The sequence below is a fragment of the Schizosaccharomyces pombe genome, assembly GCF_000002945.2.
Source record: "Schizosaccharomyces pombe strain 972h- genome assembly, chromosome: I".
NCBI classification, from domain to species: domain Eukaryota; kingdom Fungi; phylum Ascomycota; class Schizosaccharomycetes; order Schizosaccharomycetales; family Schizosaccharomycetaceae; genus Schizosaccharomyces; species Schizosaccharomyces pombe.
Genome location: NC_003424.3, coordinates 1,906,784 through 1,931,465, shown reverse-complemented (window position 1 = coordinate 1,931,465; position 24,682 = coordinate 1,906,784). Strand labels below are relative to the sequence as shown.

The 24,682-nt window shown below is 35.9% G+C and overlaps 9 protein-coding genes and 14 long non-coding RNA genes across 23 annotated transcripts; 12 read left to right on the top strand and 11 right to left on the bottom strand.

The window, feature by feature from the left end:
• Positions 1–13: 13 nt before the first annotated feature.
• On the bottom strand, positions 14–929 carry SPOM_SPNCRNA.2869. The gene has a single exon (NR_192237.1). It is a non-coding gene; the product is annotated as a non-coding RNA (long non-coding RNA).
• Positions 163–2,695, top strand: orc3 (origin recognition complex subunit Orp3). The gene is made up of 2 exons (NM_001356037.2): positions 163–337; positions 382–2,695. The coding sequence occupies exons 1-2, from the start codon at positions 302–304 to the stop codon at positions 2,416–2,418; spliced, it is 2,073 nt and encodes a 690-aa protein (NP_001342949.1). The 5' UTR covers positions 163–301; the 3' UTR covers positions 2,419–2,695.
• Positions 1,750–2,866, bottom strand: SPOM_SPNCRNA.2868. The gene has a single exon (NR_192236.1). It is a non-coding gene; the product is annotated as a non-coding RNA (long non-coding RNA).
• A 12-nt stretch (positions 2,867–2,878) lies between these two features.
• On the bottom strand, positions 2,879–3,166 carry SPOM_SPNCRNA.2867. Its single transcript, NR_192235.1, has one exon. It is a non-coding gene; the product is annotated as a non-coding RNA (long non-coding RNA).
• SPOM_SPAP14E8.05C (uncharacterized protein) lies at positions 3,100–3,663 on the top strand. The gene has a single exon (NM_001018975.3). The coding sequence runs from the start codon at positions 3,143–3,145 to the stop codon at positions 3,446–3,448; it is 306 nt and encodes a 101-aa protein (NP_593541.1). The 5' UTR covers positions 3,100–3,142; the 3' UTR covers positions 3,449–3,663.
• Positions 3,552–4,815, bottom strand: oma1 (metallopeptidase Oma1). The gene has a single exon (NM_001018974.3). The coding sequence runs from the start codon at positions 4,725–4,727 to the stop codon at positions 3,714–3,716; it is 1,014 nt and encodes a 337-aa protein (NP_593540.1). The 5' UTR covers positions 4,728–4,815; the 3' UTR covers positions 3,552–3,713.
• On the top strand, positions 4,021–4,662 carry SPOM_SPNCRNA.2866. Its single transcript, NR_192234.1, has one exon. It is a non-coding gene; the product is annotated as a non-coding RNA (long non-coding RNA).
• Positions 4,816–4,926: 111 nt separating the features above from the next.
• bos1 (SNARE protein Bos1) lies at positions 4,927–6,385 on the bottom strand. The gene is made up of 3 exons (NM_001018973.3): positions 6,341–6,385; positions 6,193–6,289; positions 4,927–6,120 (listed from the first exon to the last, which is right to left on the bottom strand). Exons 1-3 carry the CDS (start codon positions 6,362–6,364, stop codon positions 5,534–5,536), a joined length of 708 nt encoding a protein of 235 aa, NP_593539.1. The 5' UTR covers positions 6,365–6,385; the 3' UTR covers positions 4,927–5,533.
• On the top strand, positions 4,963–5,380 carry SPOM_SPNCRNA.2865. Its single transcript, NR_192233.1, has one exon. It is a non-coding gene; the product is annotated as a non-coding RNA (long non-coding RNA).
• SPOM_SPNCRNA.2864 lies at positions 5,959–6,299 on the top strand. Its single transcript, NR_192232.1, has one exon. It is a non-coding gene; the product is annotated as a non-coding RNA (long non-coding RNA).
• A 165-nt stretch (positions 6,386–6,550) lies between the features above and the next one.
• Positions 6,551–8,923, bottom strand: tos4 (transcription factor). Its single transcript, NM_001018972.3, has 2 exons — positions 8,381–8,923; positions 6,551–8,273 (listed from the first exon to the last, which is right to left on the bottom strand). Exons 1-2 carry the CDS (start codon positions 8,508–8,510, stop codon positions 6,703–6,705), a joined length of 1,701 nt encoding a protein of 566 aa, NP_593538.1. The 5' UTR covers positions 8,511–8,923; the 3' UTR covers positions 6,551–6,702.
• Positions 6,874–9,311, top strand: SPOM_SPNCRNA.2863. The gene has a single exon (NR_192231.1). It is a non-coding gene; the product is annotated as a non-coding RNA (long non-coding RNA).
• A 510-nt stretch (positions 9,312–9,821) lies between these two features.
• Positions 9,822–10,590, bottom strand: SPOM_SPNCRNA.774. The gene has a single exon (NR_151149.1). It is a non-coding gene; the product is annotated as a non-coding RNA (long non-coding RNA).
• Positions 10,591–10,769: 179 nt separating this feature from the next.
• pss1 (heat shock protein Pss1) lies at positions 10,770–13,699 on the top strand. Its single transcript, NM_001356036.2, has 2 exons — positions 10,770–10,859; positions 11,265–13,699. Exon 2 carries the CDS (start codon positions 11,306–11,308, stop codon positions 13,466–13,468), a length of 2,163 nt encoding a protein of 720 aa, NP_001342976.1. The 5' UTR covers positions 10,770–10,859; positions 11,265–11,305; the 3' UTR covers positions 13,469–13,699.
• Positions 11,306–13,396, bottom strand: SPOM_SPNCRNA.2862. The gene has a single exon (NR_192230.1). It is a non-coding gene; the product is annotated as a non-coding RNA (long non-coding RNA).
• Positions 13,700–13,809: 110 nt separating the features above from the next.
• On the bottom strand, positions 13,810–15,457 carry cdc42 (Rho family GTPase Cdc42). The gene is made up of 3 exons (NM_001018970.3): positions 15,311–15,457; positions 15,079–15,147; positions 13,810–14,648 (listed from the first exon to the last, which is right to left on the bottom strand). The coding sequence occupies exons 1-3, from the start codon at positions 15,356–15,358 to the stop codon at positions 14,187–14,189; spliced, it is 579 nt and encodes a 192-aa protein (NP_593536.1). The 5' UTR covers positions 15,359–15,457; the 3' UTR covers positions 13,810–14,186.
• Positions 13,860–14,601, top strand: SPOM_SPNCRNA.2861. The gene has a single exon (NR_192229.1). It is a non-coding gene; the product is annotated as a non-coding RNA (long non-coding RNA).
• On the top strand, positions 15,088–15,335 carry SPOM_SPNCRNA.2860. Its single transcript, NR_192228.1, has one exon. It is a non-coding gene; the product is annotated as a non-coding RNA (long non-coding RNA).
• A 110-nt stretch (positions 15,458–15,567) lies between the features above and the next one.
• SPOM_SPNCRNA.773 lies at positions 15,568–17,626 on the top strand. Its single transcript, NR_151148.1, has one exon. It is a non-coding gene; the product is annotated as a non-coding RNA (long non-coding RNA).
• Positions 15,569–19,618, bottom strand: pds5 (mitotic and meiotic cohesin loader subunit Pds5). Its single transcript, NM_001018969.3, has one exon. It carries the CDS (start codon positions 19,422–19,424, stop codon positions 15,807–15,809), a length of 3,618 nt encoding a protein of 1,205 aa, NP_593535.1. The 5' UTR covers positions 19,425–19,618; the 3' UTR covers positions 15,569–15,806.
• On the top strand, positions 18,624–19,457 carry SPOM_SPNCRNA.2859. Its single transcript, NR_192227.1, has one exon. It is a non-coding gene; the product is annotated as a non-coding RNA (long non-coding RNA).
• A 100-nt stretch (positions 19,619–19,718) lies between the features above and the next one.
• ppk1 (serine/threonine protein kinase Ppk1) lies at positions 19,719–24,411 on the bottom strand. Its single transcript, NM_001018968.3, has one exon. The coding sequence runs from the start codon at positions 23,196–23,198 to the stop codon at positions 20,127–20,129; it is 3,072 nt and encodes a 1,023-aa protein (NP_593534.2). The 5' UTR covers positions 23,199–24,411; the 3' UTR covers positions 19,719–20,126.
• SPOM_SPNCRNA.2858 lies at positions 22,761–23,019 on the top strand. The gene has a single exon (NR_192226.1). It is a non-coding gene; the product is annotated as a non-coding RNA (long non-coding RNA).
• Positions 24,412–24,682: the final 271 nt, after the last annotated feature.

The following is a 24,682-nucleotide window of genomic DNA, read 5'->3' as shown; positions in this document are numbered from 1 at the left end:
TTCTTCGATGTATGAAAATATATGTGTATATTCGTATTCTTTTTTAGTCCTACAAACGTCTGTCGACTCATTCTATTAACTCGAAGCATCAAAACAAACTAGCAAAGTGCTTTCTGCACTTACTACGCTTTCTAAGGTACCCATTTTCAGAACGGTGCTCTTGTGACAACCACTTGTTAATGATTCAAATTAAGACCTAATTAAATGAAATAATGCTAATAATTTGTGACACGCAAACAGAGTAAACTCAAATACTAAATTTGCTAGTCATCTGGCTTTTTCTCTACAATATCAAATTAATATGTCAGCAATACTACAATATGATTCAGTCAGTAAAGTAAGTGGAATTTTTTCAGTATTTTATCTAACTAAATTGTTTAGGGAACTTATTCAGTGAAACCCAAGCCAACAGAGAGCCTGGGAAATGAGTTTAGTGAAGGCCTTTTTGTTCCTTTGATAGGAGGTAAAGAACCTATAGAATACGTAAAATTAAGAGAAAATCTCTGTACGAAAGTGTTAAATGAGTTAGAAGAAATTACAACTCACACTACATATGATAGTAACGCCAGAGTTTTGAGACAATTGTGTGAACATGCATCAGAGCCAGTAGATGAAACTGGGTTACTTCGAACTGCAATCGTTTGTGATAAGAGTAGCAACTCGATGCACCTAAAGTTTTACGAGCAACTTAAAGACGATATGGAAAAAATTGGGTGGAAAAACTTTGTTGTGTTAAATCTGAAAGCTCATCGTGATTTGAAATCATGTTTTCGAGTAATAAAAGGTGGATCATTTGGACTAGGTGTCCTTTCGTATGACATTGAAAAACTTGATGAAAAGACCGTGTTGGTATTGGAAGATGTAGAAGATTGTGATCGGCGTCTTTTATCTTCTCTTGTGGAAGCACTTAGCTCACTCGTCCGACATTCAAAGTTACAAGGATGCTTATACACAATTTTTAATTTAAAAATACCGCTTGAAATGTTTGATACATCCCTCGATTCAAAATTCCTTAGCAATGTTAAAACCAAGGTTTTTAACATGAAGGCAAGCACGGAAATTCTTGAAAGCCTCTTTACCTCGATTGAGGAGAGTTTGAGTTTAAAATTTGGCTGGCGGACTCGGAGATTTTTTCGCTCGATGTTTTACGAGCGTTCATGGAGTGTTGAGAGAGTTATTGAATGCATTCGCTATAGTATTCTAACTCACTTTTATGGAAACGCTTTGAGTATTATAGAGCATTTGATATATCAAAAAGACTTTCATTTAATATCCCCTCTTCATTTAACCACTCTAAGAACAGTTCCTAGTTTTCAGCGGCACATTGAACAGCGTCTGGAAATTGGAGATTTGGAAAGCATTAACTATGTCGAGAAAATGTTGAATGATGATACCTACTTTCAAGAGATGGTCATTCAAATGTGCGAGAATTTATTATATCGGGAGCGTTTACTGCGCACCCAAGCTAAAATTTGGCACGAATTAGAAATGGCTGTGAAAACAACGACTAGAATTTCATTTGCTGATTATTTAGAGACATTTTTGCAAGGGGACTGGCTATCAAGTCCTCAGTACAAAAGTATATGTCAGGCAATTTTAAGAATGAATTCTACCAAAGCCTTGGCTTGTCTGGATTATTTAAATGAAAACATATTTACTGGAAATCAAACTATGAAGTGCTTAGAAATTCACCAGGAGCTTTCTGAACTCATTCGCAACTCTTCAACTAATTACTTAGAGCCCGTCGAGGTTCGAATGCAAAACTATAGTGGAACAAAGCATACAAGAAAAGTTGTTGAATCTGGCTTTGATAAAAGCATAATTGACTTTTCTAAAATTTTGAAGAAAATTGTAGGATTATTGGACGAAGAAGTTCAATATGGATGCTTGGGTACTGAATCTATTGATATGTATCCCTTTTACGAAGTGCTATTTTATGATTACTGTCGACCGTTGAATCAAGCATTTGCTTCAGGACATCAAAGAAGTGTGATTCATAGTTCGTGCATGGATCCAGAGTATTATGTAGGAGATGAAAAGAAAATTGACAGCGAGTTTTCTAACGCTGAAAAAGATGGAAAAGATTTGATATCCTGGCTTCCAGATTTATCTATCCTTTATAAGTTATATAGTGAATCTGGTGCATTGCTTAATTTGTACGATTGGTACATAGCATTTTCAGAGCATCTGCAAGCTGGAAAAGAAAACTTGAAAGAGGATGATAACCATCCACGAGAATCACCTCAGGGGAATCTGCAAAGAGAATTGAATGAACTAGATGAGGATAAAAGAAAACTCGAAGAAGCAAAGCTACAATCTCGATTTTTGTTTGGTTTAGAAGAATTGAGGTTTTTAGGGCTTATCAAACCTACCGCTCGCAAAACTGATCATGTCATGAAAACTATTTATCATCAGTAAGGTGCGAAATATAAATTGTGTATAACCTTGCTACTTAAAAATGCTAGCAACTCACTTTTTTCTCTGTATTCAAGTCTTTTAGGTTCTCCCAAGAAGCCTACTTTTTGTAAACAATTAAATGTATATCTCATTTTGAGCACTTTGTCTTTTGATTAAATTGAAAATATGTTCTTTCTCTGTTGGCTACCTATACCGATAGAAACAATAGCACGCTCGAAAATTGGAATCTGATAATCTGTCAGATTTCGGTGCTTATCATATTTATTACAAATATTCTATTCTAGCTAAGAAGTCGTCAGATCAAAGATAATTTGTTGTGTTCCATATTGCTCGTAGACCAGCCTATAAACCATTAATCGTAGTATTGTGATATATAAACTGGCGGTTAGCAACTTCGGATTCAGTATTTCGCAAATAATTCGCATTATAAAGAAAAAGATCAACTCATAAAAACTTACTTTATTTTGTTTTTTTATCCCACACCTGTATTGTTCTTCTATAACGATACATAATGAATTACATAATATAAATTTTGGGAATTTGTCTCAATGGCAATGATATTTATTTTAGCCCCAGATTTATTGCTACTTATATTGTGACGTTTCTCACGAATGAACGAACATGGATAGCGCCCTAAGTTACACTGTTGAGTATGTGCGCATACGAAGTCTGTTTTCGACTACAAACAAGCTGCTAGACACCTTCAAATTTTCAAAAGTATACAATGACACCTGATCAAAACGCTTTAGTTTTAAGTTTTCTCTTGACCGTAGGTGGTCTAATAGGATATTTGCGCAAAAAAAGCAAAGTATCATTAATCGCGGGAACGGCCCTTGGTGCTAACTTTGCCTGGGCCTCTAAATTAATGGAGCGTGGCTCTTCCCAAGGAATAAATTATGCCTTTTACGGTTCTTTGGTCCTTTTAGCCTCTAGTGGACCTCGTTTCTATAAAAGTCGAAAACCAGTACCCATGATTTTAACAGTGTTAGGAGTTATCTCGACGTGGTACTTTTATAGGCTTTGGGCTTGAATTCGCAATCCGCAGCATTGGATAGGCGTTTGGCCCAATGTTTAATTTTTTATCTTCATCATTTTGGAAATTCATCTAGCATTACTTAGTTGTTGCCTAACGATGAATAATTTTTTGTAAAAACAGATTCATTAATACTATACATAGCTTCAAATACATATGAACTTCTCGAAAATGTAAATCTAAATTTGAAGTTTTATACATAACAAGTTGGCCGTAAAAAAAATAAATAGTACTGCAATGATGATAATTATTTAAAAAACAATTACCAATGTACTTCTTTAAAAGACTGTAGCATAGGCCAAGTTTCATGATAACAATCGCTTGTTTCTCTTTTTACTTGAGCTTCCGGAAGCCATTCCTCAATTTTACGGATTCTCTTTTTACTTGAAGGGTGAGTACTAGCAAACGCAAGAGCCTTTCCCATTTGCCCTTCAGCAGCATCCATGCGCTCCCATAACGTTTTTGCTGCATTGGGATCGAAACATGCTTGGCTCATCAACATAAGCCCAATGTAGTCAGCTTCGGTTTCCATCTTACGTGAAAATGGAAGCAATAAGCCAAAGTTCAAGAGAAAATGAGAAAGTTGACCGGAAAGGTCAAGAGAAGCAGCTGCCAGGAACACAATACAGGATACTGCCCTTGTAAAAGCTATCTTCTCTGCAGAATGTCGGGCTACCTGATGTGCAGTTTCATGGGCAAGGACAGCAGCTAGACCATCTTCTCCTTTACACATTGGGAGAATACCTTCGAATACAAAGACCTTCCCTCCGGGTAAGACGAACGCATTAGGTGTGGGGTCTCGAATTACATGTAACTCCCATTTCAAATCAGACATACCAGAAACAGCTATAATTCTTTTAAGGACACGTGAAACATAAAGGGTAGTAGGATGGTAACTTGGTAACATACGGTCTCCGTACTCAGACATTACTTCTTTGTAGGCGTCTTGTGCCATTCGCTTTTCAAAATCTAAAGAAACATCATTAAACCTTCGACGGTTACTTATAGGAACGTATTCCAAATGTGTAAAATAGTATACACCTCCTCCTGCAATAAGAGCACCAAAAATCCATTGAAACCTCTTGTCTCTAGGATTGGGCTGAAATGATTTATATACCACTCTGTTTCTATTGGACCAACTCAAGTTGTTGCTTTGAAATCTTGCCTGTAATAAACCATTGAAATTTCGATAACTACATTTCTTGTATGATAGAACTGGAGCGCAGCTCACAGCCCTGGTTCTGGAATAGTTTGATATATACTTATTTAAAAACATTAAATAATTCTTATAGGAATTACTAAATATTGGCGCTAGATATTTAAAAAGATGAGAATGGAGGATAGTTTGGTGTATTATGGTATACGAAAGGATAATCGCTAACGATATTAATTTTAACAAACGTGTCTCGAGTTTCTTTAGTAAAAGTTAACTTCATCCAATACAGTTATTACAATATATATGGTACAAAATTAATATATATGAATACAAATTTCAATTGGCTTTCGACAAATTCTTAAGTTGCATTGAAAACGGTTGACAATAAAAATAGTGTAAAACAGTCGTCAACTAACGGTTCGTGATGACAATTAGTTTTAGTCTATTTTATTATTTTTAATACATAGCTTAACTGAGCAAATTACGAAGAAACTAAGGAAAAAAAACTATTGCCCATTGGTAAGTTAATTTTCTCTTGGATATTAAAATAAAATGAAATGGAATCACAATTGAAGCATTTCAAAGCAACCGCCTGAAGAGAAGGTGTTTTAGTCAAGCATTACCGCAACGGTATTAATTGATTGACAAACTAAGGATTTAAAAAAACACAAAGAAAGAATTAGATTTAAAAGGCCCATAAGTGCGTGATTAGTGGAATGTCATAAACAGAAGGAAAAAAACACAACAGTAATAGCTTGCAAGGAGAAGCTAACAAGTGCAAAATGTATAGCTTATTTTTAAAAATAATTAATAAAAAATTTAACTCTCAAGAAGCTCTTCAAATTTTTTAATCATCTTTGATTTTGTTGTACTGCCCCATATCATATAAGAATAGTAAATTTAAACAAGCCAACGACATGAACATGTTAGCGTAACCACCTGTAAATCAAGTAAAAGAGGACAAATACAAGGAATGCTCCACAATAAAATATAATCTTGTCTTGTTTGGACCTACGGTTGATTAAAGATAGAGTATGGCGAGTAATGCCAAGGGTATTGGCGGCATTCAGTACTTTTGTCTTAGTAGCTTTTAAAACGCTTCCCTGCTCAACTAAATCACCAAGAATCATCCGCCCACGTTCTAGAAATTCGTCAACTTGAGATTCTGCACGACCAAGGAAATCATGCTCCTTTAATAAACCATCTTGTCTGCTTAGATCTGATGGCCCTTCCACAATTTCTGCATCCGTTGTTGAATTTCCGTAGGGACTATCAAGAGAGTTCACATACCCACGCCTCCCTAACAATTCTTTTCTATTTTTTGCTTGCGCAATGTCACGAACGTGTGCCTTCAACTCATCAAATTTTTCCAACAACTGAACATGCTTTTGACGGAACTCTTGGATTCGTATTGTAGCTTTTTTTTTTTTAGCGGGAACCAATTCCCTTTGGACCATACTATCGTAGTCATCAATGGATCTGGATAATGACAGAAATGAAGCTGAGATCTGGCCTAAATTGATTTGCATTAGTCTCATGAATAACTTGGTTAAAATAAGTACCATAATTATTCATCTACACATACCCTGAATTCCAGCTAACGATATAGTGTTGCTCTCATCTTGAACACCACGTTCTAACTCATCGAGGCTTCGCTGAATGGACTGAAACAACTTTGTACACTAGCGAAATACAAATTAATATGTTTTCTAAAACTTTAGGAAGTTACATACGTGATTATAAAGAGTATTGCTCATTCTCTTGCCGTAGTTGGTTCCAATATGAGGGTAATTTATTTTCTTGTCTTTGATATGACAACACATGTAGCAAGTAACACGTTACTTGAATGCTATATCAAAATTGTAAATAGCTTAAAGTAGCAATTTATTTCTATACATTGTAAATACAGTTTTATAAAAAAGAATGCGTTTTTTTACCCAAAATTCATATTAAATGTAAATCACTATTGAGTTCAATTGTATTTTGTTGAACCCCATTTGAAAAATCTAATAATTCCATTCGTAATAACGAAATGTATACAATATCAAAAAGCGAAATTTTATAGGGGTCGTGTCTGATGCCAGCATTCAATTCGTTATGAAAGACGACGACGCCTAGAAGAATGTCCCGATGAACGTGGACGAGCTCGGGGCTTTTTCCAATAATATTGTTTATGTACACGACGTGAGGATCTTACTGGTCTCATTAATGGAGCATATCTCATACGCCGTTCTAAATCATCATCCACATCTGGGTTATAAAACCATTCACTCCACAATGGATCACCATTAGCATCAGTTCCGTAACGTTTAACCTCTTCAAAGTAGGGGTGCTTGGCTGCCAAGTCTCGAAGCTTGTCCTGAATTAATTGAAGTGGCATATTGGAAGGAAATAAATGCGAAAGTGCAGGAAGGGGAGTAGTTGAAGTTGTTGAGAAAACCAATTCATCTAAAACCAATCCTAATAATAAGCTATCGGGAGCTGAATTTTCTTTTGTTGATTCTGAGTAATCATGGCTAGAAGGGAGGGATTCATTACTGTCATTAGTGTTCTCATCAACAGCAGAGATGCTTTCGTAGTCTTCAGGTTCCTTCTTTTCCACAACTGCTGAACTCAATTCAGGAGCCATTGGCTCAACTTCGTTCACTGGGGAATCATTTGAAGTTGTAATATTAGAATTCTTTGAGTCATCATTATGGTTTGTAAAATTAAGTTCAGAGATAACGTCCGTTAGTCCAGCGGACGATTCATCAATTTGTATAACGCTATCCCGTCTTACTGTTATAGGCTCTTTTGACTCTTCAATTGGAGTGTATTCTTCACCTTCACTAATTTCCTCATTTTTATCAAGATCATCACTCTCGATTTTTTCGTTCTCAAAAGAAACCTTAACTTCTCTTAAAACGATGTTATTATCATCAGTGCCATTGAGTAAATCGTCGGTGTTCTTTGGGAGAAAAGATGGTTTTAATTGTGTATTTTTGGAACAATCAGACTTTTCCACCTGACCATCTTTTTCTAAGGCAAGAAGCTTTTGTAACAAATCTTTGGATGGAGGAGGATATACTAATTCGTTACTACGCAAGTTTAGCTTAGGAATGGATTCGGAATTAGTGTACAATATGAGATGATTCTGATCGTTTTGATAGTCTTGAGAAGGAGGTGATGAAGGCATCAAAGGTAAAGCTTCTTGAGGTGAAGGAGACATAGGTTCACGATTTTCTTCATAATTTTTAGCATTAAGATTTCCTTCCCATTCATCTTCAGAATCACTTGGCCAACCAAGAAGAACTCGGTAACCGAATACATCCAGTACAGGACAAGCATCCGAATTCGGTCTTACCAGGACAATCCGATCATTTTTCTTCATGTGGAATACTGACTTCCTCATTTTATCAGACACAATCATCCCATTCCAACCCACGCACTCAATAATCATGCGGTCTTGTGTACAAGTTACAATAGCATGTACACGAGAAATTGCTTTATCAACCGTGGATAGGACATGGTCACATTGTTGACTAGAACGGCCAATTTTATTAACGCGATGTGAACGCATCCGTACAAAAGACATTGGAGAAAGTGGCTCTCTTCTCACTGCAGAAGCAGGCGAAGAGGGGGCATAGAATGTATTACTAGATGGCTCAGGCGTGAGGACGAATTGGCCTAAATTAATATTAGTAAAAGTTAGATTCAAGTCAATTGGTAAAGAGGCATGATTCTCTTTTGGTTTACACAGTTTTCTTAACTAATCACCGTGGAATCAACCTTACCCAATTGAGGCTTCTCAAAAGTCATTGATTGATTTGGATGTTTTGAGAGCCAACTTTTCTTGTGAGAAGCCATAGGCGATGAAGAGGGAATTGGAGAAGGCAGTAGCACATTTTGGCTAGAAATGTTCATACTGGCCAAAGGAGTATTCAAACAATTAAGGTTGAATTGTAACGCGAAGTATTGTCGTGATTTAAAGAAGGAATGAATTTCAAAATAACATAAATCGATTATTGTAACAAAACAAGGCAAGATTACAAAAGATCCGTGATCAAGGTGCCTTGTTTCAAAAAGTGTGAACTAGAAAAACAAAGAGTGTATATTAATAAAGGAAAAAATAGAAGCACGAATTAGTAATTTTTAGGTTAATGCCTGGGTATAAACACGCTATGATGTTCGAGCTTTACACCAAAAACAAAGGTTAAACAAAGCTATGTTTCATGCAAGACGAGAAGAAACGAGAGTAACCCAGTGCACAAAGATTTTTTTCAAATTAAATGAGCGTATTCTTCTCTAAACCCTTTCTGTGTTGAAAGATTGGTTATATAATTTACATTTTGCCTGAGATATGTGTTTATATATGATGGATGGTCGCGCGTCGTGCCGAGCCGCGTCGCGACGCGTTTTATTGATTTTGAAGCGCGATGTCGAAAAACGCGATTTCAAAGGGAGCTTGTTCCTTGAGGCTAAAGTTCAAGGCACAATAAAGGTGCATGCATATCTGCGTATACTGTTTGGTAGTAACAAAATTTTAAACACAAAGAATAATCCAGCAACAGTTATCTGTTGTAAGAAACAAAGAATGATGCTTCACCGATGATAGGGAAGCCAGTGTACGTTGACTTATATTAGCGTAAGAGATTCATTAGAAGGCTGGGATCACATTTGACCAAATGAGGTAGGGAAATAACATGTTTAGGTTCCTGGCGATAGTATTAAGTCCGGTAGTTTTCACAATACTTTTAAAAAAAACCACTTTTCTTAATATTTAACAAGATTTTGAATGATTATTGACTTTAAATATTTTGTATTATGAAATCCTGAAAATTTTTAATGTTTTGGCAATGTCATTGTATACTTGAGTGTCAACTAATAAATAATATGAAAAGTTGTTAATTATATTCGTGTAATTTATCAATGGTGCTCCTCACTATGAATTAAGCAGATAGGTAATATTGTTGCTACCCTCCCATATTATGTTTAATTAATTAAACGATAGTCTCGGTTAAATCCATTAAGGTCCAAAATCAGAAATCTGCTAAAATTCGCGATTTATTTCTTTTTATAGATATCGTTTAATTAATACATCCCACTCAACTCGCAGTTTGACTCAGAGTTAGTATGCAACCCACTAAAAGCACTACAATGCGTTGATACTATTAGGAGTTATTAAGATATTTATCCATTTATACATTCAGCAGTTTAAGTCGACGCTACTAAAGTTTGCGTATAGTGTAAACAAATTTGTTGGATTATTCGAATCGATGATGTATGTAATACTGGACCACTATTTGTAGTTCAGCAATCGAACACATTAAATTGCATTACCTATTAAATATGCTGATCTTGCAAATTAGAATTCTCTGTCAAATTATTCACTTCCCTTTTTTGTTTAAGCTTTACCAATTTTGTGCATCTCGTTCTTTTGATACTCCACTTCTCGTTAATTGTTTAGCAAAACAGAGAACAAGGATGAGTTTGTGAAATAGTGTAATACAGCGAATGTTTACGGAAATTACGCTAACATTAAATCGAATAAGGGTTCGTCTAAATACTGATTGCATTCAGACATTTTTGGGGCAGTTAAATCTGTAGATGGAAAAAGTGTGCGTTCTTATACGATTTAAATGACCAATTTTTTTCATGACTAATTCCAAACAATAATTCAACTAGCCGTTTATTTTTATATAATAAACAAAGTTCGTAATAATTCAGCTATCCGTCCGATTTACGTAAGTGTCGATTCACTCATACCACAATAGAACGAGTTTGATAAATTACCATGTCTTAGTTTCTTCAAAGGAATACTGAATATCCTTCATAAATACGAAAGATCCAATGCAATGTATTAGTCACACATCATCAATAATTTGGTCGAAGCAAAACATCCAACTTTAGCGTTCAGGGTAATATACATTGCTATTCTCAGCTTATAATATTCTAACGCAGTTTTCAATTCGTAAATGTTCCAAAAAAGTTCTCAGAACTTTCGAGTTGAATCAAGAACTACATGGAAGCTCTGAATACATCCTTTTCTATACATATTTTATATTTATTTGAAGTATATATATAAAATAATATTCTTTTCTTGTATGTTTATTTTATGAAAAGTTTATGGTACTCTCTTTCCATTACACATATATTCATCCTTCGCCAAATACATTCGGGTTTGCTGAGAATTTATCACAACCTACTTTAAATTATTTTTCTTCGTATTTGGTTCTTTCAGAAGCCTAGAAGGTTTTATTTCTTAAAATACACGTAAGTAATAGTTTGGAACTAAAATTTTTATACCCAAAAAAATTTGCTTTGGAAGAGATATGTCTAAAAATTGGCGATAAGTTAGTTAGAAAATTTCAAGAAGTCTATTTTGTATTTTTGTCACCAAGATATGGTTTCATTAATCAAAATCACTTTTGGTATTAGTTTCTTGTTTGCATTAACTTTACACCTGCTTGTTTGATTGAATTGAATGCATTCTCTATACTAAACCAAGTTTCATTCTATTAACTTTTTTGAAATTTTTTTACTTTTGTCTGTTAGTTTGATTTATTACGAAAGGTTTTTCTTTCGTTTTGAATGCCTTACTCTTCCATTGTTAAGTTTTTTGTTCGATTCTTTTATTTTTATTTTTTGTTTGTTGCGGAATTTATTACTAACTTTTAGTCATATATTTACCTTACGAAGTTTCATTCAATAAATAAATAATGTCATCACGGACGAATGTTGTCGGTATTGATTTCGGTAACAGCAAGACCGTTATTGCTGTTGCCCGTAATCGTGCAATTGATGTTATTGTCAACGAAGTTTCTAACCGCTCCACTCCATCCTTAGTTTCTTATGGTGAGCGTAGCCGTTTTCTTGGTGAAGCTGCTAAGTCCGCTGAAGCATCTAACTTTCGTAATACTGTCGGTAGCTTGAAGCGTTTGGCTGGTCGCACTTATGATGATCCTGAAATTAAAGATATTGAATCTAACTTTATTTCTGCTAAACTTACCGAAGTTGATGGTTTTGTCGGAGCTAAAGTTCAGTATTTGAATGAAGAAACTGCTTTTTCTAATATTCAACTGATAGCAGCCTATTTTACGAAAATTAAAGCCATTGCTGAAGCCGAATTGATTGGTTCTGTTAGTGATGTTGTTATTTCTATCCCTGCTTGGTTTACTGATATTCAACGCCGTGCTTTATTAGAAGCCGCCAACATCGCTGGTCTCAATCCTTTGCGTTTAATGAATGACAACGCTGCTGCTGCCCTTACTTATGGCATCACCAAAACTGATTTACCTGAGCCTGAAAGCCCTCGTCGTGTTGCCATCGTTGATTTTGGACACTCTAACTACTCTGTCTCCATCGTTGAGTTCAGCCGTGGTCAATTCCACATCAAGTCCACTGTCTGTGATCGCAACTTAGGTAGTCGCAACATGGACAAGGCTCTTATTGACTACTTTGCCGCTGAATTCAAGGAAAAATACAAAATTGATGTTCTTTCAAATCCCAAAGCTACTTTCCGTTTAGCTACTGCTGTGGAACGTCTTAAAAAGGTGCTGTCTGCTAACGCCAATGCACCTCTCAATGTTGAAATGATCATGAATGACATTGATGCTAGTTCCTTCATTAAGAGATCAGATTTTGAGGAACTCATTAAGCCTTTACTTGAACGTCTTACTCCTCCCATTGAGAAGGCTCTCGAGTTGGCTGGCATCAAGAAAGAAGACCTTTACAGCATTGAGATGGTTGGTGGTTGTACTCGTGTTCCTATTGTCAAAGAAGTCATTGCTAACTACTTCGGCAAAGGCTTGTCTTTCACTTTGAACCAAGATGAAGCCGTTGCTCGTGGATGCGCTCTCTCTTGTGCTATCCTTTCTCCAGTTTTCCGTGTCCGTGAATTCCATGTTCACGATGTCACTACCTATCCCATTACCTTTAGTTGGGAACCCATTCCTGAGAATCCTGAAGAGGATTCTAGTTTGGAAGTTTTTTCTGAAGGCAACCCTATTCCCTCTACTAAAATTTTGACTTTCTATCGTAAAGCACCTTTCAAACTTTTGGCTGCTTATTCTAAGGAAGCTCAGCTTCCTGGCAGTATAAAGCAAAACATTGCTCAATACCTTATTAATGACGTTGTTCCCAATAAAGATGGTGATTTGAGCATTGTTAAGATCAAGGTTCGTTTGGACCTACATGGAATTTTGGTTGTTGAACAGGCATATATTGTTGAAGAACAGGAAGTGGAAGAGCCAGTTGAGACTTCTCCTGAAGAGGAAGCCGAGAAAAAGACTGATGAACCTGTTAAGATGCGCAAGGTTAAAAAGTTGGTTAAGGTTGCTGACTTAAGTGTTTCTGTTCAAGAAGATCGTCTTCCCACTGAAGTCCTTGAGAAGTACCGTGAAGCTGAACATCAAATGATTGCTACCGATAAGCTTGTTGCTGAGACTGTTGATCGTAAAAATGCCCTTGAGGAATACATTTACGATACTCGTGCTAAGCTTGATGATATCTATGCTCCCTTCACCAACGAAGAGGAGAGCTCTAAGTTTAAGGAGATGCTTACCAAAGCAGAAGATTGGCTTTATGAAGAAGGTGAGGACACCACTAAGGCTGTTTATACTGCTAAACTCGAGGATCTCATGCGCGTTGGTGGCCCTATTCGTCAACGCTATCTAGATGCGGAGGAAGCTAAAAGACAAAAGGTCCAGGCTGAGAGAGAAGCTGCCAAGGCCGCTACTAAATCCGAAGCTGAAAAGCAAAAGCCTTCAGGAAAATTTGAGGAAGGCACCGGTGGTCGTGCTCCTCCTCCTCCTCCTGCTGAGGAAGTAGCTCCTGAAAACGAAGAAGTTGAAACTATGGAAATTGACGAGCAAAAGGAGTAAAAATGGAAGAATATTATTCTTTAGGTTTAGTGTAGTGTTTAATATTTCCCTATTTTATGCGAGAATTTCATTTACGCGGTATGTTTAAACTTCGTAAAATCGAATCTCAACTGGGTTTCGGTAGGATACATTTCAATTTAGATATCTTTCTTATCAGAATTACTGGAAGTAAGTTAAAATATAGTCATTGTTAATAAAACAAACTATTGCAGAAGCTTTAAAATAATCACATGTATTTAAGCAATACTGTAGATCCATTTTTTCTCCTTTAATGCTCTAGCGACAAGAGCAAATGAGTCAACATAATCGTATCACCTAAAAATGATTAAATTATCGATTTATTTTCTAACAAATGAAATAATATTATTTGCGAATTACCTGGCTACACTAATATTAGAGCTAAAATCAAAGTCGGACCATACCGAATTCTGCGAGTAATGGCAGAAGAATACAATAATGTAGCAAAAGTATAGCAAAATCGTCGTTTATTTAACGGAAAAAGGAAATATGCCTAGCCAGAAAACACAGATATGTAAAGCCCAAGAAGTGTGTGATTGACAGAATGAATGAAGAAGCACAAAAGCTAGGATGAAAACAACAAATAGCAAATATCTTTGCAAATATGAGGGATCGTTAAAGAAAGCTAAGACATTGTTTACTGTTGTAAACTAGCTGTATTAAGGAAATTTCGGAAAAGGAAAGAAAACCAGGGGTTAAATTACAGTACCAAACACTTTGACTTTTTCTTGTGAGGAACAGGAGGATCAAGAGCGGCTACAATAGCTTCATCAAAAACATTCTTTAACCCTTTTTGGGTCAAAGCGGAACACTCAACATACTTGACAGCACCCAACTCACGAGCTAATCGTTCACCTTGCTCATGTGTAAGGGGATGCTGATGCTGGCGAGCTAGTTTCTGTTGCACAGAAGGGTCATCACGTAAATCAATTTGGGTACCAACAATTAAGCACGGGACGCCCGGACAATGATGATGAACTTCGGGAAACCACTTTTCTTTCACATTTTCAAAACTGGCAGGAGAAGTTACACTAAAACAAACCAAAAAGACGTCTGTTTGAGGATAGGATAAAGGACGCAAGCGATCATAATCCTCCTGACCAGCGGTATCGAATAAACCAAGAGTGTATGGTTCATCACCGATCATGACAGTGACAGCATACTATTTTAGTCAGTAAATCTTTACTATAAAATGAAAATCAGCTATATCAATTAAAAACGGGAGTAAAAGCAACAAGAAAGTTAGAATAGTCCCCAATATAGCAAATAGCAGAAATAATAACGACCAAATCTTCCTGGGAAAGAAAGTGGTCGCCTCATCTTATTCCTTACGAGATAAGGCTTCCTACGGTCTTTAGATCTAGTGTGGAAAAAAAAAAGCATCGGATAAAAAAAAATTATTAAACTTTCAATAGTTTCTGAGATAAAATCGATAAATACATTGAGTCATTGTTTAATCCTTCAGCCTTTTTTTGACAAAAAGCCTTATATCAAAATTTTCCGTGACCGAACATTTGAATAGTAAAAAATTTCTAATATGGGGACAAAACTTCACCAAGTACTTCATTCCATAAACAACTAATTATACTTACATTATCGAATACAGTTGGCACATAGTCACTAGGAAACTTGTTTGTAGTATAGGAAATAAGCAGACAGGTCTACATTCAAACGGTCAGTATGTGTAAAACTCAAAAGAACAATTTTTGGAAAGAAAGAAATAAAGGGGAATGTATAGACAAAAGAAACTTCATTTTAGATGATAGCAATTCTTGTATTTTTTTATGCATTGCTTAACTTCACCTTCCGTAAACATCAACTCACCTTTCCTACAGCACCGTCTCCTACTACGACACACTTAATGGTGGGCATACTATTTCACAAAAAATAATTAATCGTAAAGCTTTGCTTCACTTTATTGAATTCCTAGAAAGTTCAAACCCCTAAGTATCAAACACCGGTGTTGGTTGTAGGTAAATATATTGTGCGGTCACCGTAATTAGTTCGCCCAGCCATGCTTTATTAAGATATACTACAGCGGCTAATCCAATCTCACTATTAGATTTTACGAATTGTAAAGCGTAAAAAAACTCAAAAATGCAACTTTTATTATTATATTACTAGGAATGAAAAAAATTAATAGATGCAGAAGTTATGGAGGCATGTATGTGATGGAGTCATCTTTCAAAAGTTTAGGCAATTAGCAAGCATAGATTGTTTAACAAAAAAGATAGCAATTTATCTAATTAACATTGAAAATTCATTGGTAATATTGGGTAAGTGTTCTAGTATCGGTATTTCGCATCCAAATAAGCCTTTTTTATAAATCCTCTATTTCATCAAAATCTTCTTCGCTAATTTCCTCCTCTTCTTCGCTTATCTCCTCACTTGAAGACGGTGCTTCCGAATAATTTATACGAATCCCTTGAAATCTTGAGCTACTTCGTTCTGGCACGTTCCTAATATTAGGATTCTGCTCATTTAGCTTTCTCCTTTTTTCGTTTTTCCTTCTTCTAGACGATTTTTTATCGCTCTTTGAGCTATGAGTCTTCTTTTGCTTCAAATTTGCGTGCTTATTGGTAGTCTGTTTCGCAAAAGATGAGACTGGTGTCCTTATAGCATGTTCAATCTGACTTTCCATTTTAGGCGTTATGAAGATTTTATTGAAAATTCTCTTTTTCTCATCTATAGAGGGAATTGGTCTTAAAATTTCGTAAGGTAATTTAATTTGCTTTGGATACGTAGTCAAACTCCATCCAAAGTTCTGGGATTTCACCTGCAATATTTTCTGAGCCATGTCGCTTAGCACATAAATGTAATTGTTTCCATCTTCAATAACATCATAGCTTTGTTTTATGCGTTGCATTAGATGAAAAACGATTGGGACGTTCTCACTATTAACAACAGTGTCAACGTAAAAGCGAATGTATGCAATAAAATCAAGCGAGTTCTCTGATTCTATCGAAGATATGTCTGGATGGTGAGAGAGAAGATGGATAAGATATGTTGCTACATATTCCATGGTAAAATCATGGGTTTTCTGGAAAAAAGCAACCTGAGAACGTATCCATATAGACGCTTTAGTCTTGATCTCCTCTTCCGGATCAACAGCAGTCAGGAACAATAAAGGATAATAACTAATTGGCAACTTTTTAAGTTGCAGCTGCTTCTGAAGCTTCGTCAAAAATAAATTTCTCACGTCAAAATTTTCATCTTGGCATAATAAGGAGATTTGAACGTAAGAACTAAAATCTATATGTTCCGCATAAAAAGGAATGGAACATAACTTTAAAAAATATTTGCTAGCAGTGAGACGTAAATAAGCACGAGAAATTTTGGGAGTATTCTTGAACGGACTTAATTCACCGTCAGCCATTAACAATACTTTCAATAGCTTAATGATAGGAGCTCCAATATTTAACGCTTCGGTTCCTCCTGCCGCCGCCCTCAGTCGATTAACCAAAACCCTAATTGCTAAAACTTTGCACATGGTAAGATTATCTAATTTTTCGTAAGTACACCATTCCTCATCATTATGCGTATCATCATATTTTTCAGGAAAGCGCTGTATAACTTTTTTTACTAAAAATTCTGTAACTTGGTCAGCAACCTTCTCTACCTCTTCTAAAGTGTATAGAAATAGTTGTCCTAAAGTCATAAGCCGTACAGGAAGTCCTCCATTATACTCCAAATTTTCCACGATATTCGTTATCATATCGAGTTTGAATTCTTTCGTCTCCGTTATAGCGATAATCGTCGCTGCCTGTTTGGCTTGTTCCTGTGTTCCATGTAGACACAACTTTCGTAGTATTTCAGCAGTTGTTGTTTGTATAGAAAAATTTTTTTTTCTTTTGGAGAATTGGGAAAGAGCTTTAATTACTTTAGGATCCGATTCAATGCCCGAAGAAACTATAATATTTTCAACTTCTATAACAACCTCTCCATATATGTTGGGATGAATTAGCGGTAAATGCTGTAAAAGAGCCTCCGACGGCTTAAGGAAATTGTGGTATTTTACAGGTTCATTTAATAATTGAATTATTTCATGCACGTTGCTTTTATTAAAAGCAAACAGAGCTGAACGGTAAACGAATATTCTAAAACATTCAAGACTTGCGGTACTCAACGTTTCAGAAACCCTTTTAAATAAATATTTTATGCTTTTTAAAACAACTTGATATTCACTTTTAATGGAAAACGTTTGTAAAAGCATTTTGTAGCTTTGACGATCATTAAGTTCCGCAAATTTTCTGAAAGTGGCTTCTGTTAATGTAGGATTAGAACTTTTTGATGATATGATATCAATCACCTTCTTAAGCTTGTTGGTAATTGACTCTTCATCATTATCCATAACACCTCCATTGTAATTTTTGCAGCACTCAATGTAGTAATTTAAGAGTTCCGAATACTTAACTTGTCTTTGTAAAAGTAGAATAAAAACTCGCATCGCTTTTTCACTAAAATACTTTATTGAAAGGAAAAGCCTGTTTAACCTTGTTTGCGTATCAGAACTAAGGTATTGTAGGACCAGTTCAGCCATACAAATTTCAACAGCCGCATTAGTTGTTTCATCATTAACATAAAATACTTCCAAAAGAGATGAAGGGATCCAGCTGAACATCTGTATTGAGTATTCCACACCATCTATAAGGTCTTGATATGCTCTATTATAAATTTGACTTAGTGTCCGAATTGCTTGTAAACGAACATTGAGTTTACGATCACGTAAACGGTCACCCATGAGTTTCAAAGCCTGTACTGAAAATTGCATTTTAAAGGTTTCGAAAGTCAACTGTTCGATCGTTTTAAGAGTAGCAACCCGCACCTTTTCATCCGTGTCGGCCAACTTTGATTGAAGCATTTGAACTACGTTTTCAATTATCTCAGAAGTAGCCAATGAATTCTGAAGAGCGTTGGAAGCAACTTCAATGCATTTGATACGACATGCAACTGATTTATCATTGAGCCGACCACAAAATGCACTCCATACCCTAGGATAATCGGACCATATGGCGTTGTCTTGGAGCATCAAACCAACAGTTTCTATCGCCACAAGTCGCACACTAGTTTGTTCAGCTTGCAATTCATTTTCGAATTGTGGAATAATGTTCAATAACGTGGTTGGTGCATATTTCCATAATTGTAAAACTAAATTGTGCGAGAATATAAATTCTGGAGTAGTCATGGAGTCAGAAAGCGAATCTCTTGAATCGAATATAATATCTGAGAAATACTGGCAAACATATCTTTGTAGTCGATCTGCTGAGTCATGAAAAATATTTCTCGCTAGTTGAAAAGCTGGACCGTGATTAGTAGAATCGGAAGAGCCAATTGTTTGCCTTACGCCCTTTCCTGATATTAGTTGAGCAAATAGTATGTTCAAGGCAGCAGCAGGAATGGTGTTAATCTCATTGATCAACTGGTTAATAATATCAAGCATGTAAAACTCGACATTCTTGGTAGTACCCTTTCTCGCTAAATCAAAGAAGAGACGAAAGATATTTACTAAGAATTCTTCAGCATTCGGGAGATCAACTATTAGAACTGCAGATTTAACGTTCGACAAACTCTCTAATATCTCGTAAATTTGTGGATAATAAGTAGATTCTTGATTCATAAGACCACTAAGAATTTTGAGAATTACTTGGAAAATATCTTCCAATTGTGATAAAGTGAAGGGCGCATCGGGGGCACATAAACGAAGCAATTCAACAATACAACAAAGTGTATAAGAGCGTATCCCTTTATCTTTGTGATGGAGCAAATTGTTATTTACTAATGATCGTGCTACTGGCAATACTGAGTCACGGTCGATAGTATCTTGGGATAGGCTAGTAAGCTCTCCTAGTAAATCACGTAGTCGTTTTAAAATCTCGGAAGTCGTTAACGGATTGTCATGTGTTGGGACAATGTTTCTTTGAAACTGTAACTTTATCATCGCAAAAGTTGGCTTTTGCACGCTTTTGTACTATTCACCTTGGGTATTTAACAAATAAATGACAAATGCAGTAAACTTTCAATGCTCTATATCCATAAGAGCCATAGGCTGATTTTATTAATTAGTACTTCGCAATATTGAAGCTTGAAAGATGCGATTTCAAAATGTGGTGCTCAACTCTTTATTACGTTCGTGTTAGACTCGCAATGTACTTGCTTAAAGAAGAGACGCGTAAAAGAACGCGTTCCATTTATTGTAATTAAAATATTACACTATTTACTAATAAGTATAACTCAAGGGTAATGATAAAATATTATTAACGAGTGAATTAGATATAAGGACATATGAGTGAAAGAAATTTAATAGTTTAAAAGTAGTTTAAAGAACGAAAGGTGCTTGTACCAAAAAATTAAAAATTAAAATAAAAAGTTAGAATAAAGATGAAAAGCGGAAACTGTAAAGTACAAGGCAAGTAATATACACGCTGATAAACGATAAAAATCAGCTAAAGCGTCTTTTTTTAGGAAACCCATTGTTCAACATTGTCAAACAATCAATTCAAGCTTTAATAATTGATAACCATATAAACCGCTTTTCTTAAGAAAAAGTCGAAGAGCCATCTTTTTAAAAAACTAATATAGGAAACAGGCAGTTTGATAATTATCATGCATTGTTGAGATATACAATATCGTAACGCAAACATTAAAAAACGGTAGCGTGTCTCATGTGCTGCTTCTTCTGCCCATACGCGTTTTCTTCTTTGAAACAACCTCCAAAAGTTAAAGGCGAAACTGCTTGAAGAATTAAAAATGAGTTTTCCGTATTGAAGGAGCTGGATACAGCCTTCTGTTTGGATTTCAATTTATTAAACAAGAATGGTATACGTGAACCCCAAAAAGATTTATCCGTCTTTCCTGCTAATAAAGCTCTTAAAGAATCTGAAGCACAATTTAATACACGTTTAGGAGCAACCATAAGGTTAATCTTGCTTTCTACTGGTGACAATGGGGCTTTCTGAGAAGTGGGCCTCTCAAACATGCTAAATGCACGCTTGTGTTGTTTCTTAGTTGGCTTATTTTTCATAGGAGATTCACGTGTTTCAACTTTGGCATGCTTAACCTTATGCTTGGGACGGCGCAGTAAAGAAACCAAGCGGTTTTTAGCATTATCGATTGGATGAAGAGTAGTAGAAGCATAGATACCATCTGCAATTGGTACAACCGGCCTCGTTGAGTGTTTAAGATTGATGCTGCCATGTAATGCCGGTTTTTCTCGATTTAATGAAGTTTTTGTGATCTGAGGAGTCAATTCAATGGAAGAAGAGTAAGTGCTGATTGACGAAACTGAAGAAACACTAGCTAAAGATTTTTGAGAAAGCAAACGGATGGGAGACGGACGCAGTGAGGTCGCTTCATCATCGTTATACGTTTCAAATAGAGACACATGAGACCGGAGATATGCGTGATTCATAATTGCTGACATTCGGACACGTTTTGCTGGATCAGGAACTAAAATTTTTTTAAGAATGTCGCGAGCTTTGCTTTTAAAGAACTCCGGAAATATTAAAGGAGTACTGCAAATATACCGATAGAGTCGAGGGACATTTTCTCCATTTGGATTGTGTGGATCATCGTCAAATGGTAGATACCCAGCCAACATTGCATATAAAATGACACCGCAACTCCAAATATCTGCTTGTGTGCCAGCATACATTCCAGACTTGCAATTCACTAATTCAGGGGCCGCATAACAAGGCGATCCACATGATGTACTAAATAAATCTGGCTTTTCCGTGGGCAATGAGTGTTCACTGAGAGTATTAAAGTGCCCAAAAGTAGTCGCAAAGCCGAAATCCGCAATTACGATATTTCGATTAGTATCTAGCAATATATTCTCCAACTTCAGATCTCTATGTACCACTCCTCGAGAATGTAAATAGGCAACACCACTTATTAATTGTGCGAACAGTCGGCAAGCAACCGAATCTTCAAGTCTTCGGCGCGCCAGTATATAATCAAAAAGTTCACCACCATTAACATAGTCTAGTACTATACCAAAATGATGTTTAGTTTTTACAAAATCCAAATATTTTACAATATGGGGGTGATTATTACCCAAACCTTTTAAAATGGCCACCTCTCGCATCAATCGGCTTGTTTGACAGTTTTGCTTCGTAGACAAAACTATTTTAATTACAACTTGCGGTGTTGAGCGGTGAATAGTAGAATTGGCTTTTGGTAAAGGCCAGCCAAGTTTAACCTTTCCAAACTCGCCGGTACCGATTGTCCTTCCCAATATATAAGAGCCAAACGTATAGTTTTTTGTGCTTTTTCTCAAAGTACGGGTCAACCGTTCAGAAGTGTCGTTCTGGTTTTCCGACAGAAAAAAGTGCGTATTACTTGCGGAAGTAAGGTTAGCATAAGGGAGGCTTTCTTTTTTCTGCCATACATATTGCAATTTTGATTTGTTTTCCGGAACTAAATGCTTTTGCTTTTTTAGAGCTTTAGCAGAGGGAATGCGTTCGTTGCAATTTTTGACAGAAGAGGATTGAGCCGAATAAGTAGTCCGTGAAACAGACAATTCGGGCAGCTGGATACTTTTGGGTTCTTGGTATAATTCACCAACAGTAAGAGAATTTCCAGGGAGCTTCGTAGACTGTAAAGGTTTTTCATCTTCAGTCAAAGTATTTGGTTTACTTGGTTTACTTACAGGAGCATTCTCGGTTTCGGACTGTACATGAGAAGAGAGTTTATCTGAACCTGTCATCGAAACATGACCTTGGTTTTTAGACTGCATAAGATGGATCGACAATAATGACTTATTCGACAATTGCAAAGGATGCGATCCATTCATCTTCTCGGTAGAAGAGGTAAGTTCAGACGATGTCTGCATATAATTATTGGAAGAGGAGCTTGCTATGCCAAAGGATTGATGCAAGCTTGTATTGGGGGTAACTTTTGAAGAATTTGAACTGATTTCCACAAATCCTTGTTGGGAAATTTTGTTAACATCGGTAAAACTTTTGGTGTCCAAATTTTTGTTTGAGAGTTTAGACGTTTGCGGAGGGAGTAATAACACTTCACGAGTTTCCAAATCTTCTTTTGATGGAATCTTTTTCGGAAACTCAAAGTTTTCAAAATTCGTTTGCGGCGATGACTGCACAACCAAGTTGTCCGACTGTAGGAAATTGAGATTGACCGGAACTCTCTCTATTGCCGATGTTTTTTTTGCCTGACTAGGTAGCCTCCTTGTGGGGTAAGCAGAATGAGAAACCTTGTTAGAAAAGGATGCCGTAAAAGGGGCCATTGGAGTAGTGTATGATGATGCATTATTAAAAGGCTGAAGTTGAGAGGGCATAGAATGCAGACGATGATTCGAGGAGAAACTGAGTAAAGCTAGAAGAGAGTCATCTCGAATGCTTGGGGTGTAAGGACCACCACGGGATCGATTAGAGGAGGAGGAAGGAATGGCTTGATAAGAAGTGTTAAAAGATGGAGATAATTGATTATCATGGATTTGAGGGAAACTAGAGGAATTCAAACGTTCATTGTTAGTGAAGTAGGGGCTTTCGGAAGAGGGCTGAGGATTCTCATTGCCAGAAAGGTGATGCTTGTGAAATTGAAAGGTAGATCGTGATAAGCTTGAAAGAGAAGAATCCGGTAGTGCACGATCAGTACTGTCAACTAAGCTCAAAGGTTTTTGATAGGAATTGCTTATAATGTCCTGAAAGGATTGCACATCTGAAGTGTTGTTATGAAAGGGTTGAGCGTTCATAGCTTTGAAGAAAAGCAATAAATAAAGATTCAGAAGGCAGTGGGATCAAGAATCAAACTAAATAAATATTTTGAAGTATAAAACGAAACCTAATAATAACCAGATATTTAAATATATTGCTTATTTTTAAATAGTCGTTTTCGGATTAAGCAAGAGAGGAAAATGGTCAAGGAACAAAAATGTGATATATGACCAATTTTTTTTAAGAGAAAGAAAGATGGGAAGATACACGTATTCCAGTTCACAACACGATACAAAAAAAATAGTGAGAAGGAAGAGATAGGTGATTATAAAAAAGAAAAGGAAGAGGAAAAACCTATTTACACATTTAAAGTGGTAGAAAGCCAAAAATAAAAGTTAAGGTGCAAAGAAAAAAAAAGGAACAAAGCAATTAAAAAACAATAGTAAATGTAGCGTAAGCAATGAAAACAGATTTACAAAGCGAAAGATTTGGAATCCGACGCGATTTTTAGTTCGATCCCAATAGATTATTCAACCAAATTGAGAGTGTTGAATGAAGAGACGAAAATATACAAAAAAGAAAAAAAAAGTAAGCGACACGTTTATCTTCGTAGACTATTGATTTTTCAAACAGAAATTAGGAATTGAGGGTTAAAAAATAAAATGTTTTTCAGAGAACAAGGGGAAACAAACAATCGCGAGTATGTTGTAATGAATATTCCTATTCAAAAAATGGAAAAAATGAGTTATGAATTCAAATAATTGTTGCTACGCTTTTCAAATCGTTAACTGCGCTACAATGCCAAAAGACTTACGGCAAAGCCTAGCAAAAGATATAGCAAAAGAGGGAACGACAATGGAACAAAAATGGGTGATTGGGAGTTGACACAAAAAGAAAAAATTCAAACTTTGTAGACAAAGATTGATTCACAGACAGATAGATAAGTAGAATATTTTTTTAGCAGAAAATAAATATATATGGCTTACATGGAAGAAAGCAAAGGATGAAAGATGAAAAGGGGAAAAAAGAAAAAAGCGGAAAAAAAAAGAGTAGAACAGACGAGCTCGTAACTAGCTGATTAGCCAAGTTCGTAACGAAACAAAAATAATAATTGTAATAAAAAATTTTTCAAACCAAGATTGGACGACGATTTGAGGGGATCGATTAGCAACAAAGTTTAATGGAGAAGGAGAAGAAGAAGAAGAAGAATACAAGGCCTTATAAAGAGGGATTCGTTGAAAGAGGACTGTCAGTGAAAGAAAAAAAAACCAAATCACAATATATGCTGGAAAAGAAAAAGCGATAGGGCCATAGGTAACAAGCGACAAAAAAGACCAAAGTTGTAAGGGATGGATGGAAGCAAGGGGGAAGTAGAGCAAAGAAAGAAAACCAATATCTCGGGCCAAAAACAAACTAAAAGGCAACCAGTTTATAGTGAGATTGAAATGGATGATGTTAATACACGATGAATCGACAATACACAAATCACGATCCGGTAAAGAAAAAAATGGAATGGAAAGAG

Bases quoted from the DNA above. Each gene is read 5' to 3' on its own strand.
- SPOM_SPAP14E8.05C (NM_001018975.3), top strand. From the start codon at position 3,143: ATGACACCTGATCAAAACGCTTTAGTTTTAAGTTTTCTCTTGACCGTA.
- oma1 (NM_001018974.3), bottom strand. From the start codon at position 4,727: ATGTTTTTAAATAAGTATATATCAAACTATTCCAGAACCAGGGCTGTG.
- pds5 (NM_001018969.3), bottom strand. From the start codon at position 19,424: ATGATAAAGTTACAGTTTCAAAGAAACATTGTCCCAACACATGACAAT.
- ppk1 (NM_001018968.3), bottom strand. From the start codon at position 23,198: ATGAACGCTCAACCCTTTCATAACAACACTTCAGATGTGCAATCCTTT.
- pss1 (NM_001356036.2), top strand. From the start codon at position 11,306: ATGTCATCACGGACGAATGTTGTCGGTATTGATTTCGGTAACAGCAAG.
- orc3 (NM_001356037.2), top strand. From the start codon at position 302: ATGTCAGCAATACTACAATATGATTCAGTCAGTAAA. The intron at 338-381 runs GTAAGTGGAATT...TAAATTGTTTAG, and splicing joins AATATGATTCAGTCAGTAAA to GGAACTTATTCAGTGAAACC.
- bos1 (NM_001018973.3), bottom strand. From the start codon at position 6,364: ATGAGCAATACTCTTTATAATCAC. The intron at 6,290-6,340 runs GTATGTAACTTC...GTATTTCGCTAG, and splicing joins GCAATACTCTTTATAATCAC to TGTACAAAGTTGTTTCAGTC. The intron at 6,121-6,192 runs GTATGTGTAGAT...AAATCAATTTAG, and splicing joins ATCGTTAGCTGGAATTCAGG to GCCAGATCTCAGCTTCATTT.
- tos4 (NM_001018972.3), bottom strand. From the start codon at position 8,510: ATGAACATTTCTAGCCAAAATGTGCTACTGCCTTCTCCAATTCCCTCT. The intron at 8,274-8,380 runs GTAAGGTTGATT...ATATTAATTTAG, and splicing joins TTTTGAGAAGCCTCAATTGG to GCCAATTCGTCCTCACGCCT.
- cdc42 (NM_001018970.3), bottom strand. From the start codon at position 15,358: ATGCCCACCATTAAGTGTGTCGTAGTAGGAGACGGTGCTGTAGGAAAG. The intron at 15,148-15,310 runs GTGAGTTGATGT...GTTTGAATGTAG, and splicing joins GAGACGGTGCTGTAGGAAAG to ACCTGTCTGCTTATTTCCTA. The intron at 14,649-15,078 runs GTAAGTATAATT...TGACTAAAATAG, and splicing joins TGCCAACTGTATTCGATAAT to TATGCTGTCACTGTCATGAT.